Raw genomic sequence first — 17743 nt, forward strand, 5'->3', positions numbered from 1 at the left:
AAATAATTACAGTAAGTAAGCCATTTATAATTTTAAGTTTTATTTTGTTTAGGGCTTGGCACTGACTTAAAACCTATCAATAGGTAGCACATACAGATAATAGTATTTTATTAATATTAAAGGTAAGGGTTTGCATAAGAGGTGTATTTAATTAAATTTTTTGTTATTTGATACTTTTCAGTTTTTGAAGTCAGTTTTTTTAAACGTATTTTTATTTTACTATTGACATACAAGTCAATTCAGCCTGAGGTGGCTCAAGGCAAATGACTAGTACGTTATTTAATTATTTTCTTACATGCTTTGTTTTTTGCAAATTTAATTGTTTTGCAAATTATGTTTGATATAAATTTCCTAATAAATAAAATAATGAACTTCTGTGTCATCCTTGATTCGAACCGGGGCTCCGTAGTGAGAGTCAATGCTTGCCTAAATTTTGCCCCAGGCAATGGCTCAAAATAATATCAACAAAATCTAAAATCTATTCTATCTAAATATGAAACTATTTCATTCTGAATTCTCGTTTAAGATGTGAACCAGTTCTAATACTGCATCTATTTATTTATTAACAACATTTTCACTAATTCCCTTTGACAACAAAAAAATAATTACGATGGGAAGACTATAGCAACTGTCTGCTATAAATATCACGAGGGGTTGCTGAGAACCAGTGTTGAGTTGGTGTCTTCTGCACTAACCAACAATATACTGCCTCAACTTCTTTTAGCAGGGAATCACGCACCGCAGAGTTCTATTTTTTTATTCTTATATTTTTTGTTGGTTATTTCATTTCATTTAGTATTTTAAGATCGTAATTAATACTGTAAATTAAAGGTGTGTTTTTTATTGCTAATAAAGTGTTTTCCATTCTATTCTATTCTAAAAGTAATTACAAATAGATTTTCTCATCGATCAATTTATCCTTGAAATAATGAATGATTCCCGGACACGTGGACAGACTAACTGATGGTTCCTTTCTATTACATAGACCTTGACTTTATAACTTTATACGACCGTCCGCATCAGTATTGAAATACCGCACAAGTGATGCACCAAAGCCATTCCCATAAACATACTTTGCACGTCAAATGTTATGTTTGCTCTTAATAGTGATTTTCATTATAATATCACTAAAAATAAGGGAATGCTTGTAACTAATTCTAGTAGGCTTAATAAGATACATAATAGCTTTAAGCGTAAATGTATACCCTTTTATAATAGAGTCCCAGCCACGATTTAGGCATTATCAATAAATAAATAAAATGTTTTATTAAAAATGGGTCTGTCGTAAATCCTACTACTCCACAGCTGAATATCTAAGTGATTGGACAGCCTGGGACTAGATTATGATATATATTTATAGCAATAGCAATGACAGTACAATATTACATATTTTTATTAAAAAAAGCGCAAAAAAAAGGATGTTGGGAGAGTTTCTTGCGCCGCTTCTTCTCTCTCAGAGCGCCTTTGTTTCCGATGCGGTAGTATATTTTAGAAATGACATCAAAATGAATTCTAAAGGAATTAATTTTGAGAAAATAAATGCCTTTTATTACAGACTTTAAAAATTATTTTTATTATTTCAAAGTTCCAATATGTCAATAATTATTGGCGAAGGCTTTACAAATGAATTTACTTACAATAAGGTGCCATGATAACACAGCAAAATTAGTATCACCTAATGTTGTTATGGGATTGACATGTTAATACAATGATATTCTTATTTAGGCAAATCAGGTCGCATAAAAACAAAGCCGAAACATGGAACATGCCAGAATTCACACCGTTATAAGCTTCGACGGCTATATCTATAAATTCCCGCATATACCCAGTTGCTTAAGGCGACACTAAATGCCAGCGACCTTGAGCGATATGAGTTCACAGCTGCCGGCCCGCCATCTATGTTACAAAGCCAATATTTTCAAAATTCTTGGGTGGAAAACAGTTTATATGCTGACAATCCTCGTTATTCACTACTAATCTGAATAAATGAACCTACACAAAAAAGTACAGGCTATAAGAATAACTTTTCTAAGAAAAGTACCAAAAAAATGCGTCATGTCATGCCAAAAAACTTGTTTAACTTCAAAGAAAAGTGGTAGTTCAAAAAGGCTCGGCAGTGTTAACTATAACCAACAGCAAGCATTAGCAACCTACAAATAAGACTTAAGGATATGTGTAACAGGATTAAGTAGTGTTCATAGCTCGAATTGCTATACTTTCACCACAAAAGTTGTCTAAAAACACCATGTTTGCGTGTTTTCTGCTTACCTACTCTTCGCCTTAAAGTATTTTTGCTCAATAAGCAGCAATGTACAACATTTTTTCAGATTAGGTTACGTATGTTCAATTTAGAACTTGATTCGGACTGTGACAGTTGAAGAAAAAGAAACAATTCATTCAATTCAAACAATCAATTCCATTATTTTTCCAAAATTACGTTACGATTAATAGAATTTTGGAGGTGGAAATGATCGAGAACAAAACCGCAATACTTGAGTTTATTACTAAGGATTTTCAGCCGGAGCTTCAGTAAAATAAAAAATATAAATATGTGTATTTTCGGACAACTATGATCCAACGATTGTTAGTAAACTTATAATCTAATTGAGTTAGTAGTTATAACTGCGAAGAGACAATATATATTTATTTTTATTGAATGGCAAACATACGGACAGTCCCCGCTGTCTGATAACTGTTCCTGCTGCCTCGTATTCGCCAGTTGCATTGGTGAGTCATGGAAGGTAAAAACCGGCTACTTATTAACTTCAGCAATACGATACCTCAAGAAATGTGTTCCATCCTTTGAGATAGAAGTGGGCTCCAGACTTAAAAAGTCCCTGAATCATATCGGTTCGCGAATGCAGCAGCATGCAGAAGATACACACAAATACCAGCTACAAAATATTGATGTTTAAAGCCGACTCACGCTTGACCTATCTAGTGGGTGTGAATAGAAAGCGTGAGTACATAGCTAAACGATGAGTAACAATCCCAATGATAGACACATCGATTATTATCTGTCTTTATATCCTTGACTCATAATTTGCTACGTTCCGGATGGTGGGTTAAATACGCTAAGCATTTCACGTAGCAATTGTTTAGTATTTATTAACCTTGATGTCATTTCCCATAGATAAAAAATGTTTTATAATACTTACTTGTAGAAGTTCGCAAACCTCACACAGCATGTAGGCCGAGTAGCACAGCGTTAAATTTTTTGATAATAAGCAGCATTGTGAAAGAACTATTTGTTAACGTTTGAAGGGCCCCTAATGATGTGGCTATAAGCAAAGAGGATGTAAATACTACGTAATAAGAGGCGGAACTGCCTAAGTAAAAATTGAGGTTTAGTTTAGTATGAGACAAGCAGTGATTTGACATAATCAATTGGATTGAAATATAGGCATCAAATCAATAATATATATCGTGAGTACCCGTCATAATAATTACAATATTAAGGTTCCGCGATGATAAAAGTTGAAAAACATAGATTTGAACTAAGTTTGAAATAATAGTAATTACAGTATGTCGATTGACGAAAACGTATAAGCCGGCTAAGTTTGAAAGCGAACAGTTGCATAAAACGTAGTGGATTTCGGCTATCTCCGCTTTTTACAAGATTATAGGCGTCATCTGTCAATCTATCAATGACTACACGTTTCATACAATCGAGTGAATAGCTTTTTTCTTAGAGGGATTCACTAGGCTGATATTCAAAAACTAGTAGTATAGAATCATGGTTTCTAAAAAAGAAAGGAATAGTTTTGGTTAAATTTTCTAGATACGGTTGAAATAAAAAATATATACTTTGTCTTAAATACACAAAAGATAAATAAATGGTAGTGTATTTATACGCGGAACCAATAATTTCAACTGACTCGAAACATTTACTCAACTCATTCGTCAGGAATGGCAATCGCCAATAAAAAATAACGCCTTACGCAAAATGGAACACAAAAACCATTATCAACATAATAGGAACGTTTATTGAACATAACAAATAACAGTTAAATTTAATGTTGGTAGCCGATATCATTAACCTGCACAGCCTCCGCGTGCAAGCCTTGCTGCCCCTGCGATTCTTGGCCAGCGTGTGAGCCTTGCTGATCGTGCGAGTTTTGTTCGGCGTGTGAGCTAAAATCGATGCTGTAATTCGGTTGCTGATGATAATGACCTGTAATCAAATAAGGTTAAGGTTGATTATTAAAATTGTTAATATTAGTGTCTTTTTCAACTTAAAAACTTTGAAAATACATTGAATTTTTGAAAATTGTTTTCTCTATTTTACTGTAGTTACAATATTTCATATTGTGTTAGGGTATTATATAGTATTATAGCAAATTTTGTATATTAAAAATTCACAAAAATATATGTAACGACTCAATAAAATATTGTATTTATTAAATTTGTTGAAGCTCGATAATTTTTTACGCTTCAATCTACATGTAGCATTCGCCCTGTGCTTCCCCGGGGCATAAAAAGAATAGGGAAATCCCAGGCCCAAGGGTGTTAGAGGCGACTTAGGGCATTTACAATTCCTCTTCGCACTGGATGCTGGCTAGATTATGGGTCCCACAAATCCACCTTTTTCTACCGTGAAGTAGTAATGTGTAAGCATTATTGTGTTTTGGTCTGAAGGGCGCAGTACCTAGTGAAATAGCTGGGCAAATGAGACTTAACATCTTAAGTCTCAAGGTGACGAGCGCAGTTGTATCACCGCTCAGAATTTTTGGGTTTTTCAAGAATCCTGAGCGGCACTGCATTGTAATGGGTGTATCAATTACCATCAGCTGCACGTCCTGCTCGGCTCGTCCCTTATTTTTATAAAATAAGTTATACCTTATTATTATATATATATATACCTAGATTATCTTGCTGTTAGACAACCGATAAAAAAGGCCAGGATTATTAACTATACTCGCGATTTGTATGACAATTTATATTAGTGTGCGTGTATTGCTCAAAATAGAGGTTAACTCTAAACTCAATTCTTTTCGACGTTTTCGCAACTGTTATAGTCTATATATAATAAATGATCTAAGTTATAGGTTATGTATTATTATTATACCTACCCTTGCATATAATAAATGAATATTATATATATTAAAAAAATTGATTGGCAATTACGGTTTTTTATGATAAACAAACGTAATTGAGGCAACTATCAATTTATTACAATGAATCGATTTAACTTAAAAACCTATTAGAATAAACAATGTAGTTATCTGTTTGCATCAAGGCTTCTATAAATTACTGCAAATTGCTCAAACTTTTTGCTATCACGACTTTTGAATTTAGTTTTTGATGAAAATAAAAATAAAAACCTGCACGGTTATTGTAATTTAAAAATTTTATACTAATTATATCTTTAGTAGAATATAAAGGGTGGGTCATCTGGTGGTTTAAACTTGTCATCGTTTTTAGGAACTGAACATTAATTCTCGCACTTTTCTGAGAAGAATTTTGCATTAAAACCTCGGTATGAAGGCTTACAAAGCTCAATTGGTCCAAGAACTTAAAGAAGCCTCATGACCACCCGATGCGTTTTCGCTTCGCCCAATTTGCTGAAGATTGTTTGGCAGATGATGAAACATTATACCGAAATTGATGTTTATGGATGTTTTTGCACATTCTGAGCCGCAACAGCAATGTTTTTCGGTTGAACTCACATACGAGAACGTACTCGGGTTGCTTTGTCTAATAACTATGCATTTTCACGAACTTGCTTTACAAATTAACGCACAACCTGAACTGAAGGCAGATCATTTCTCGAAACATTTCCACGTAAATTTCTTACAGTTTGCGTTAAAGACTCACTACTTTGGAAGTAACTTTTTAATATTTCACAATTTCGTTATAGCGTCCCATTTTGCAAATGCCAAATATAAAATTAACTTCCAGTCAAAAAGAAAGGTAGAATGACATTCGTTCTACCATTCAAAGTCAAAGTAATCGGTACTTTAAATTTAAAACACTAGCGGCCGTTTTAAATAACGTGTCTCTAGTTATGGATAGATTGTCACCGTTTAATGACAAGATCTTATCTTTATATATTTTCATAAGTAAGTCCAATATTATAGTTATATTATTAGTTAAAGTGCAATTCTATCTGTCGATAGCTTATTGAAATGTAAGTAAGCGTAACAGGATAGATTTGTCTACCTCGAGTAAGTTAAACTAACGACAGGTTATTGAAGACGGTTATTGAAGACGGATAGATGGAGGGCCGTCTAGTGTTTTAAGCCCTTTAATCTGAAAAATTTCATGAATCGGGGTGAAAAAGTGTTCAAGGATTGATAATCAGATATAGATACTTGGAAAAGAAAAACGTCAGGGTTGACAAGCACGTGCGGAAGAAACTCATGAGCAGTCTGCTTATTTTTTATATCATGATAGTGCCTAGTGATTACAGTTTTGATATGGACACACCCAAGTAATGGAATCTCTCATTCATACACTGATTGCACTCATTTCTATATATATATAAACTGATGATCAGATTAGTCTCCTGACCGTGTTAACAATATTCTCAAACTCACCATTCTGCCATACAGTCACTGAACACCCGAAACCTGGTGAACTGTAAGACTAATGCTTGTGCAAAAATAGGCTACCTTGACGTCTGGGTAAATAGATATACCCCACCTGAACCTCTGCGGATTTTTTGCCTGCTAAAAGCAAAATGCTTTGACGATGTTACTTAAAACTGCAGCAGAGCAACAGAAAAATTTTATCCTAATTCAAATATTTTAATTCAAATTAGAATATAAATATAATATCACTAATTGAAAGTCAAAAACTACCACCCATTCCAAAAGGTAAGCCTCAGATCTGAGACGAACGGGCCTAAGACGGGAATGTCCCTAAGTCTTTTAATATTAACGCCTGTATGTAATTCCATTCCAAGGGTATGGAAATATTATGAATTACGGCTAAACATGGGTATAATAGATCAATGGATCCGAATCAAATCAATATCAATTTATTCAATGCATTCAAATAAGTTACAGTTGTGAATGTCAAAAGTTACACTCCTTACCACTCCCGAATAGGTTGAGCTTTTTTGAGAAGAAGTTTCAAGAAACAAATTGACATCCTTTTAAATGAACATTTAGAGATTCAACGTTTTACAAATTATTTTAGTCACAAGTGAAGTAATGAAAAAAACTCAATCGTCAAATTTTCAAGAAAGAATAAATGTAGATTAATAAAAAAAGACAAGAGTTATTACAGGAGTTGCATCAATCCATATATTTGGATGCTTCAACCCCAAGCATTTTAAAAAACTCACCATCATCTACAATACCATTAGCTTCTTCTATCGCATTCTGTTGCAATGACTTTAAGATGGCTTCGGGGATGGGAGGTGGTGTTGGCAGATGACTTCCATAAGCTCTGAAGCCATTCTCATCAGCAGTGTACGTTACGGTGTATGTTTGTCCATCATCACCAGTGTACGAATATGCTCCCTCCGCCTGCGTGCCCTTGTTCACTTGACCGACTTCTTGAGCCCTTATACCTACAACAGGAACAAGTAAGTATTATACATTTAAATCCAAAAAAACGGTTATCTGTTACCAATACTGAACTGACATTTACAATAAAAATAAACTAAATTAACCTTATTAAATATAATAATCGTCCTAATAATTATTCTAGCGAACCATTGGCAAATTTCAATGGTTGCTATCATCATGTACAATTCACTTATTTTTTTTTTTTATTATCGCCAGGCAATTTTATAATGGTGTTCCCTACCCCGTTTATGTTCCCAGTCTAACCATGCCTACGTTAATATCTACCACTAAACGAACTTAAAATTACTCAGGAGGAATACAAAATTATAAATGACGGTTTCAGAAAAATCATTAAAAATCTAAAAAAAAGAAAAAACAAAAGATAGATCAAACGATAATCATTTTATTTAAAAACAGAGACAACAATAACTAAACTTAGTAACGAAATAAAGAAATAAATAAGATAATACAAACATAAAATGAGAACTGAAACGTCAAACAGTCTGAACTGAACGGTCACGTACAAAAATATCAGGTGAAACTAAAAACAACTTGGAAAAACTCTAAGATTACACAAAGTGGATTATTAACGTAACACAAAACAAAGGAAAAAAAGAAACGACATATTAGAAATAGCAACTGATTTCTATCGTAAACTTCACAATGATGAACGAGTAATATAAATAACCAGAGTGATATTGAAGAACGAATTCCAGAAATATTAAGAAATGAAATTATGAATGCAATAACATCCCACAATTAAAAGGCTTAAGATAATCTTGCTCCACAAGAAAGGTAAAACAGATGATATCTATCTCACTAATGTGCAACACTTATAAAATATTCTTCAATATAAAATTAGAATAATTTAGACGAATATCAACCAAAGGCACTTAGGAGCGGATTCTCAACTATCGATCACATCCATACTATAGAACAAATAATGCAAAATGCGGAATGCATTACTACCTAGCATATATTGCATACATCAAAGCATTCGAATTGTTTAAGCATGAGAAAATATGGGAAGCCCTTACCGCATAAGGGGTCCATTATAAATACATTCGCAAAATATGAAAGGACACAAAAGGTAAGAGATCACTGCCCCATTAGAAGAGGAGTCAGAAAGACTCTTTATCACCGAAACTCTTCTCAGCAACCCCAGAACATGTATTTTGATAGCTCGATTGGAATAAACACGGCAAAAATATTATTGGGGAATTACTATCAGGGGGCTTCCCTGAGGTTTGCCGACGACCTAATACGCGAAATAAATAAGCGAAGACAAAAAACCCTACAGGTTATGATGGAACAACTAGTACATGAAAGTGAACAGGTTGGACTATCAATGAATACACGATTCACAAAGGTGATGACTAATTACGCCAATTTTCCTGTTAAACCTTACAATGCCAATGATTTTTCAATATGTAGAAGAATATACCTACATACATTTGCAAAATAATATCTCCTAAAGATCTCACTGCAAAAGCAATAAGCAATAGAATAGCAATAGAAAAGATATTGGGCCCTAAAATGTGTCATGAAAAATCCAGATCATACATACCAACAAAAGGAAAAAAGTAATCAATACGTATGTTAAGTATAATAAGTTTCAGATCTGGAGTTGCACAAACAAAAATCTGAAAACGCTAGAAACCTGTCAAAACAAAATGGAAAGAAGTATACTTAACATAAAACTAAAGGATAAAATTAGGCTAGCAACAATAAGAAAACGAACCACGATCATAGATATTAAATATCAAGTCAAAAAACTGAAATGGAATAGGGCTGGACACATAAGAAGTAAGACAGAGAAATTAACTAAGGCCGGCAATACAAATAAAATAAAGACACAATTTTTATGAATGATTAAATATTTACTTAGTTTAGTAGTTAATTATTAGTTTCAAATACATTATAAAATATTTCAGTACTTCGATAGAATTTTAAATAGTACAAAATGTTTTTTTTTTTTATATTAGAGGGGGCAAACGGACAAGAGGCTCACGGGATGGGGAGAGGTGAGGCAACCGCCCATGGACATCCGCAACAACAGGTGTGTCAAGAAATGCGTTGCCGGCCTTGCTTTGCTATGCTTTTTTCTTGAACGTCCCTAAGTCGTATCTGTTCGGGCACAAAGTGGCTGTGCGAGGCAAGAAATTTCGAACAAAACGCGCGGTTGTGGAATGCCAGACGTCTACGTGATGCGGATGGTACTTTGCACGTAATGTCCGATGGTGGAATTCGGCCGCTGGAATCAACCCGAACAGCTCCTCTGAGCACTCCCCGCGATAAATGCGGTAGAAGATGCAGAGAAAACCCACATCTCTACGCAATGCTAGAGAATCAAGCCGATCGGAGATGACTTGATCGTCGATGATTCGAGCCGCTCTTCGTTGTATGCGGTCAAATGGAAGAAGCTGGTACTGGGGAGCACCCGCCCAGAGGTGAGAACAGTACTCCATGTGAGGCCGAATTTGCGCCTTATAAAGTTGCAGGCGGTGGCTTTTAGTGACGTACACCAAGCTTTTTTGAGGCCAGTTTGGCCTTCTCTTCCAAGTGACCACGGAACTGAACGTCGCTCGATATATCGACGCCAAGTATGCCAATACAGGCTGTGGCAGTTGGGATACGACAAAGGGAGACTTTTTAGTGGTGAACGCACAAACTTGTGTCTTCTTGGGGTTGAATTGGACTAAATTATGTCGGCCCCATTCCGAGACTTTGCAAAACATAGTCTCGATTTCAGACACAAGTTTGTTCCGGTTCTCGTCGACGCTATCCCGGGCCATGTTGGCACGGCCGGTGTAGAAAGCATACCCTGTGCTGTCGTCTGCATAGCAATGAATATTGCTGATTTGCAGCATATCATTGATATGCAGAAGAAACAGCGTAGAGGATAGCACGCAGCCTTGCGGGACACCAGCGTTTATGGGTTTTAAGTCGGAGCATGCACCGTTGATAACAACCTTGATGCTCTGATCAGCCAAAAAGCTAGTGACCCATTTGCACAACTTCTCGGGAAGCCCATAGGATGGCAGTTTCGCTATAAGCGCTTTATGCCACACCCGATCGAAGGCCTTCGCTATGTCCAAACTCACCGCCAACGCCTCTCCCTTCGACTCAACCGCTTGCGCTCATTTATGGGTGAGGTATGCAAGAAGATCACCAGCTGAGCGACCCTGATGGAAACCGTACTGGCAGTCGCTGATCAGCTGGTGCCCCTTTAGGTATCCCAAGAGCTGGCGGTTGATGATCGACTCCATTACATTGGAGAAAATGGAGGTAATGGCAATGAGGCGGTAGTTGGACGGATCTGAGCGTACACCTTTCTTAGGGAAAGGGTGCACTAAAGCCGCCTTCCATAATTTCGGGACTACGCCTGATGAGTAAGAGAGCCGAAAAAGACGGGTAAGGACCGGCGCCAGTTCCGGAGCACATGTCCACAGCACTATCGGGGGAATGCCATCGGGCCCGCTCGATTTGTGAATGTCCAAGGTGAGAAGTGCCTTAAGCACGGCACTATGCCGGATTTTTACCTCCGGCATATATGAATCGCACCGCGGAATATGCGGTGGTGGTGCACCTTGGTCATCCAGAGTCGAGTTGGACGCGAAGAGGGAGCCCAGGAGATCAGCTTTCTCGTTTTCGCGTCATGGGCCAGCGAGTCATCATCCCTGTGCAGTGGCGGAATGGCTGGCTGGCAGAAGTTTCCTTGGACAGCCTTGGCGAGCGACCAGAACGCACGAGTTCCCGAGGGAAGGCGTGCAAGTCTCTCGCCAATTCTGCCAATGTGCTTCGACTTCGCGTCAGCAATAACTCTTTTGAAGGAGCTGGAGGCATGATTGAAGTGTTTTTTAAGTTCGCTGGAATTCACATCCTTAGATACCACCGCATTGACCCAAGCCTGATAGCACTCCTGCTTTCGGCGAGAGGCCATTTTGCAGGAGCGGTCAAACCATGGTTGGGACCTGCCACCGGTAGGCACAGAGGAGGATGGAATGAAGAGTTCCATACCTTGCAGTACCACATCAGCAACAGCATCAGCAGCGGCATCTGGATCTCCCAGCGAAAAACAGATCTGCCTCCACGGGTAGGATGCAAAAAAGCACCGCATCTCGTCCCACTCTGCTGACCTATAGTGCTATACGCGGCGACAGCCTAAGAAGCGGGGCCGTGTTAGGCGCGTGAACGGCACGGTGCTCCGGATCAGGCAGTGGTCCGACGATCCCAGAGGAGGGTCAACGGAAACTAGGTAGCCGTCCGGATGTGAGGTCAACAGAAGGTCCAACAGTGAAGGTGTATGATCTTGCACATCTGGGATTCACGTTGGCGCAATAACCAGTTGCGTCAGACCATATGCTAAGGCGAAGTCGTGAACAGATCTTCCTGCATGATCGGTGGTACGTGAGCCTAGCCATTCGGCGTGGTGGGCGTTAAAATCGCCAAGAAACTCGTGTTTCTTAGCAGATCCCCACTGCAGAGATCGTTCTCTGCAGTGGGGATCTGCTCCAACACGGAATCTGTAGCCATTTGGATGTGTTCGAGAAGCCGGTCAGTCTCTGCGTTACCGCTATGGGACCTAAACAGACATGCGTAGATTCGCGGATGGTCATCGCAGTCTACACGCAGCCAGATGATGGATAGGTCCTGTTCTTCAAGAAAACTCAGGCGTCGAGAACAGACATCCTCCCTGACGTAAACACGCACACGCCAGCCCGTGGTATAAAGGAGTGTTCCAAATTATACCCCGGGTAGGAAAGGTAAGATGAATCAGCCAGGGAGGCTATCTGTGTCTCGGTTAAAAAGAGCAGGGCCGGCTTCGCCATCTCCAGGTGAAAGTGGACGGCATTTAAATTTGATCGAAGCCCCCTGATGTTGCAAAAGTCCACAGCGAGTGTGGAGGAGGGTGTTTTGAGCCTCCTGCTCAGTTTGCCCCGAGTCAGCGCAGATTTGCCCCCTCCAGAATACGCGGGGCAGCCTGGGCAACCACTGTTAGGTACAGACCCTAATTGTGGACGCCCAGGGGCGGATTCTCCAGGGCTGCATAGCCTGGTACCGTCCTGGAGTAGTCTGTTGGAGCCCTTCCAATCAAAATAACGTAAAAAGTTATTAACCATATTATGTAAGATCTGCATATTTTTCTTAGTAACACACGATTCCTATGAAATATTTAGAATGTTTGTAATTTGCTTTTGATTAAATTAAGTTGTCATTGTTTTAATTACGCTTGTGAGAAATGATTGCAATGTTGCGGCGTTCTTCTGATAAGAATATTTTATTGTAATTAGGAAGGTGTGAGCAGCTGCGGGCATACGATTGTTTTAATTATTATGTGAAGCAAAAGAGATCTATTCGCGCTATTTATAATAACTGAGATAATAGAGAATCAGATTTTTTGTAAGAATTGCTAGGGTAAAAGAACGTAGTATGGTCCTTAATATAAAATAATAATATATTTTTGTTAATGTTTTGTTTTTTATTTATAAGCATACTAATGAATTTTCTAGAAATTAAATTTGAAACCAAAATTTATTAATGACGCGGGACTCGCACCTCTAGAGTTCCGTCCGAGCGCTCTTACCAGCTGAGCTGAGGGATATCACTTTAAAATTACAAATTGTTTAATTTTCTTCCTTTCTTGTTGATTGTTCTTATGTTAACACTCAAAATAAATATACCTGCTACTCGGCTATTTCGAGTTACTAATTATTATTTTTTATGGAATAGGAGGACAAACGAGCGTACGGGTCACCTGGTTTTAAGTGATCACCGCCGCCCACATTCTCTTGCAAAACCAGAGGAATCTCAAGAGTGTTGCCGGCCTTTAAGGAAGGTGTACGCGCTTTTTTTAACGGTACCCATGTCGTATCGCCCCGGAAACACCGCACAAAGAAGCTCATTCCATAGTTTCGTAGTACGAGGAAGAAAGCTCCTTGAAAACCGCACTGTGGAGAACCACCACACATCCAGATGGTGGGGATGATATCCAAACTTGTGGCGTGTCGTGCGAAGGTGGAAGATTTTTGACTCACAACAGCGTCCCCGAAAATGTACATGGCGCGTTACGAAATTCAAAAGAATTGTTAAAAACAATTTGTACCAAACCATAGCACAACAATATTTTTATTACACTTTGGGAATGATTAGATAGATTGATTAAAACAAACACTATCACTCGGTTTTTTGCTTCGTTTTTCTCAGGTTTTATGCATATGCTTTCATATTTGTGGTAGATTAATTAGTTAGATTTGATTTTGAAGTAACGTTTTGAATTGGAACATTAATAGCTCAAATATGTTTGGTTAAGTATTAATAATGTGTTGGTTATTTTCACGTCTGCAATGGAATGAGATACCAAAAGTAATTAATTTGTCTATTTGTACGGAAATGTAATATGTAAGATTTGATGTGGAAAAAGTGTATAGGTCTTGGAGGAAAAACTAATTTTTGAATTAGTTGAGAGAAGAAGAAGGAATGTCATCGAAAGATAACTATTTCGAAACACAAGGCGGTGCTAGTGTCAAATTATAATTTATATTATAAAAGCCAGGTCTTAGTTGGGGCAGATATATGCTCTTAATTATGAAAACTTTGCTAAAATATTGAAAGATTATTGTTATGTGATAAGAAAATTGATATTTTAGCTGGCTATTTGAATGACAGTGACAAAAAGTTACGTGCTCAGATTTCTTCAATGTACATTCTCTATAGTTTGATTTAGTTATTTGACGAGTTTATGTCTACAAAGTATTTATTGCTATTATTTTTTCCACAGTCTTAAGATATAATAGCGTATAGATATCCTGACAGGATAATAATTTGTGACTATGCGGAACTTCTGAAGTATTATAACTTACTTAGAATTATACCTACCATTTTCAGTTTCATAAGAATATTGATATGCGTGTCCATTGTTATCGGAATGATAATTTAGAATTCTTGCTGTTTTTTCTGCTGACGGTCTCTGGTAGCCGTGGCCGAATTGTGATTGGGTGAGTGAGTCAATATAAATTGCTTGCTGTTGCAGCTCAGCTTGTGGTTGGTAGACATCAGGGCTATATTGCTCCGATTGGTGGATTTGGCCGGCCGATGCTGCGGCAATTATAGCTGTTATTGATGTGAACTGTAATAGGGAATGAAATTTTTAAATACCTTAAATACAAAAAAAATGTACGTAATTTACATGGAGACAAGACTTCTTCGATTTGATTCTCGCCCGCACCTGCGATATGTTTTCAAATTCATAAGTAGGAGAACCTGTTGTAACTAGGACAGTTTTTTAGATATCTATTTTTTATTTTTATTTGACGAACTGTACTCAAACTATTTTTGCATATTTTGAAAGTATGTATATTTAATACTTAAAAGTGCTTTAATAATTAAAATGAAAAAAGGGATTTATGGCCAAGGTACAACATACCATATGTACCTAGGCCAGTACTATGGTTAATACCTAGGAAATGAGGGTAATTTATGGAAAATGTAACAATTCTTATAAACAAATAAAGCGGTTTAACCGCTTTATTTGTTTAAATAACATATTTAACAAATAATAACAAAATGTGATTTTGATTTTGTTCGGAATCCATAAATTCTGAATAAAACTAAAATGATATTCAAAGTTTTTTTTACTGATGTGACAAAATCTTTTATATTTTATTAGGAATTTTATAAGACGTGAATGTGAAATAATTTAAGAAAAATATATTGTCGTATACCACCATAATGGCGGTAAGTGACTACTTTCAAATTGAATAGTCAGTAGTGACGTACAGAATACACTAGACAATAAAATTTAACATCACGGGAATTTTTGAAACCGGCCTTATGGCCTAGGTACACATAATGCCAAGGTACAAAAGGTACGTTTATTTGATGTTTTATAAGTTCAGAAACGCTCTTGTCAATTCTTCTGGTGCTACAAGAGTGATATAACATCAGGTGAATCGTGTGAATCCTAGTATCCATTTTTAATTTAATAATGCTTAACTCCATTGGTCTTATTTTTATAATTCGTTTAAAAGTTTAGAATTAAACCAGTAAGCATAGTCAAATAAAAAAATCTTTTATTTGCTTTATAACTTCGCGCAGACATAAAGTTTTAGATACCTATTACAAAGATTGATTTTATTTTTACACTGAATTGAACTTTGTCTATGTCGCAAGCAAAAACAATAGTTTGACAAATTTCATCGCAATCGGATGAACTTTACTACAGCGCATTAAATACAAACAAACCCACATTCATGTGTGACCTTATTGTCCACCTGATACCCGAATCATCCGTCTTTAACAATGTCAAAAGGGCCAGTGTCATAATCCTTAACAAGAAGACAGATAGATTTTTTTATATTAAAGGGTCAAATGGTTAAGAGTTGTCCCGTGATGGGAAGTAATAACCAACCACCCCTGTATTTCGCAATGAATAAGGTCAGAGAAGCTATGCTGGCCTTTGCGGTGGATACACCATTAAGCTTGGAGGTCCTTAAATCGTATCTGGTTGGGAAATAAACTGATTTTTGGCAATTGATTCCATAAGTGGATGTATGGGACAAGAACCTTTTTTCAAAAGGCGCAGGAATTTCACATTTTGACGTAATTTCTAGCAGTGCTATTCGGCTGCTATGGGGTACAAGGTGCAAAAAGAACCCACGCTTCTACGCTACGCTTAAAAATCAAGTTCAACATAGATACACAAATAAAATTTGAAAAACAAAATTTTATGAACGATGCGAGACTTAAACCCACGACCTCCGGCGTTCCGTGCCGGTGCTCTAACCAAATGAGCCAACCGTTTGAGTAACGTCTCGTTATAAAATCTTGTTTGCTTTGTTCAACTCTCAGGTTGTGGCTCCATCTACAGGATCTACTTTACAGTTGATAACCTGCTCAACATTCGCATATTAGGAAATTGACTTGAGATGTCGCTCTTATAATTCTAAACAATATATTATGTTATTATATATCATAGTTATTCGAAACATCATAGATATCTTGATCGTCGATGATTCTACCCGCCCAGTGTTTCCGGTCAGATAAGAGAATCTCTTACTGAACCCATAAAAATCCCGCTCCGAGATGAGAAGAGTACTATCATGTGAGGCAAAATTTGCACCTTATATTATTGCAGGTGGAACACCGTTCAAACCGGAACTCTTGTAGAAATGCAACTAATAATGGTTTGCGGAAGAAATCAGTGTGGTTCCAGTACTGCCTTGGACAAACAGTTTCGCATTAAATTCTGTTCAAAATGGATGTACTTTATAGCGGAAGTGAATAGAAATATGTAAAAATAAACACTTGGATTGTACTTAAGCATTTCATAAAATAATTTTGCCTATGTACTCTTAAAAAACCTTAACTGGCATAAAAAATAAATTTTCTCAAAATTGATTCCTTTAGTATTCTTTTTGTTGTCATTTCTAATATACTAGATACAACTATCGCTTCGGAAACAAAATGCGCTCCGAGAGAGAAGTAGCGGCGCAAGAAACTCTCCCAGCATTCTTTTTTTGCGCTCTTTTTAATAAAATATAGAATATCGTGCTGTCATTGCTCTTGCTATAAAATAATCAAAAGCTAGTCCCAGGCTATCTGATCACTTAGATATTCATCTGTGGAGTAGTAGAATTTACGACCGAGCCATTTTTTTATAAAACATTAAAATTATTTACATTTAGTGCCTGAACAGTGGCTGGGACTTTATGATAAAAATATATACATTTACTCTTAAAGCTATTATGTATCTTATGAAACCTAGAATTTAATTATATCAAACAACCTATTGATAGTTATTAAATCTAATTACTAAAAACGTACCAGTTTCATTGTTATCCACAAGTATCCAACAGTAAATGAAAGTCAAAAAAGTGCGGTCGTATTTTGTGTGTCGTGTTTTATATACGCGCACTTATTAACGCACACGTTTTGTTCTTAATTAAACCACGAAAAGTTTGGACTTGTCGTATTTAATAAAAATTAATTGTTTTGAAATTTCATTTGATCAGATGAGATATACTTTGTAATTTTGAAATCCCCAAATACTGGTTATCAGTTAACATTACTAAATTTTATTTAAAAGAAAAAATAATACTTATAGAAAAAAATGTTATGGAAAAATCTTTAGTAAAAATTTCTGCCAAAATCTCGTTTAAGTATTCTACATTGCCCGAACTATTTTATAAATAGAAACAAGTGATGCATGCACAATAAAAGGTCAC

General features: G+C 36.6%; 1 protein-coding gene across 1 annotated transcript; it reads right to left on the bottom strand.

Annotated features, from left to right (window-relative positions):
* Window positions 1–3963: 3963 nt before the first annotated feature.
* LOC126972117 (cuticle protein 3-like) lies at window positions 3964–17392 on the bottom strand. The gene is made up of 4 exons (XM_050818706.1): window positions 17343–17392; window positions 14397–14646; window positions 7292–7519; window positions 3964–4174 (listed from the first exon to the last, which is right to left on the bottom strand). Exons 1-4 carry the CDS (start codon window positions 17349–17351, stop codon window positions 4014–4016), a joined length of 648 nt encoding a protein of 215 aa, XP_050674663.1. The 5' UTR covers window positions 17352–17392; the 3' UTR covers window positions 3964–4013.
* Window positions 17393–17743: the final 351 nt, after the last annotated feature.

Source organism: Leptidea sinapis, chromosome 25, assembly GCF_905404315.1.
Source record: "Leptidea sinapis chromosome 25, ilLepSina1.1, whole genome shotgun sequence".
NCBI classification, from domain to species: domain Eukaryota; kingdom Metazoa; phylum Arthropoda; class Insecta; order Lepidoptera; family Pieridae; genus Leptidea; species Leptidea sinapis.

Excerpts from the sequence above, each read along its gene's own strand:
- LOC126972117 (XM_050818706.1), bottom strand. Across the intron at positions 7,520-14,396 it reads TTCTTATGAAACTGAAAATG|GTATAAGGGCTCAAGAAGTC; the intron begins GTAGGTATAATT and ends TTCCTGTTGTAG. Across the intron at positions 4,175-7,291 it reads TAATGGTATTGTAGATGATG|GTCATTATCATCAGCAACCG; the intron begins GTGAGTTTTTTA and ends ATTTGATTACAG.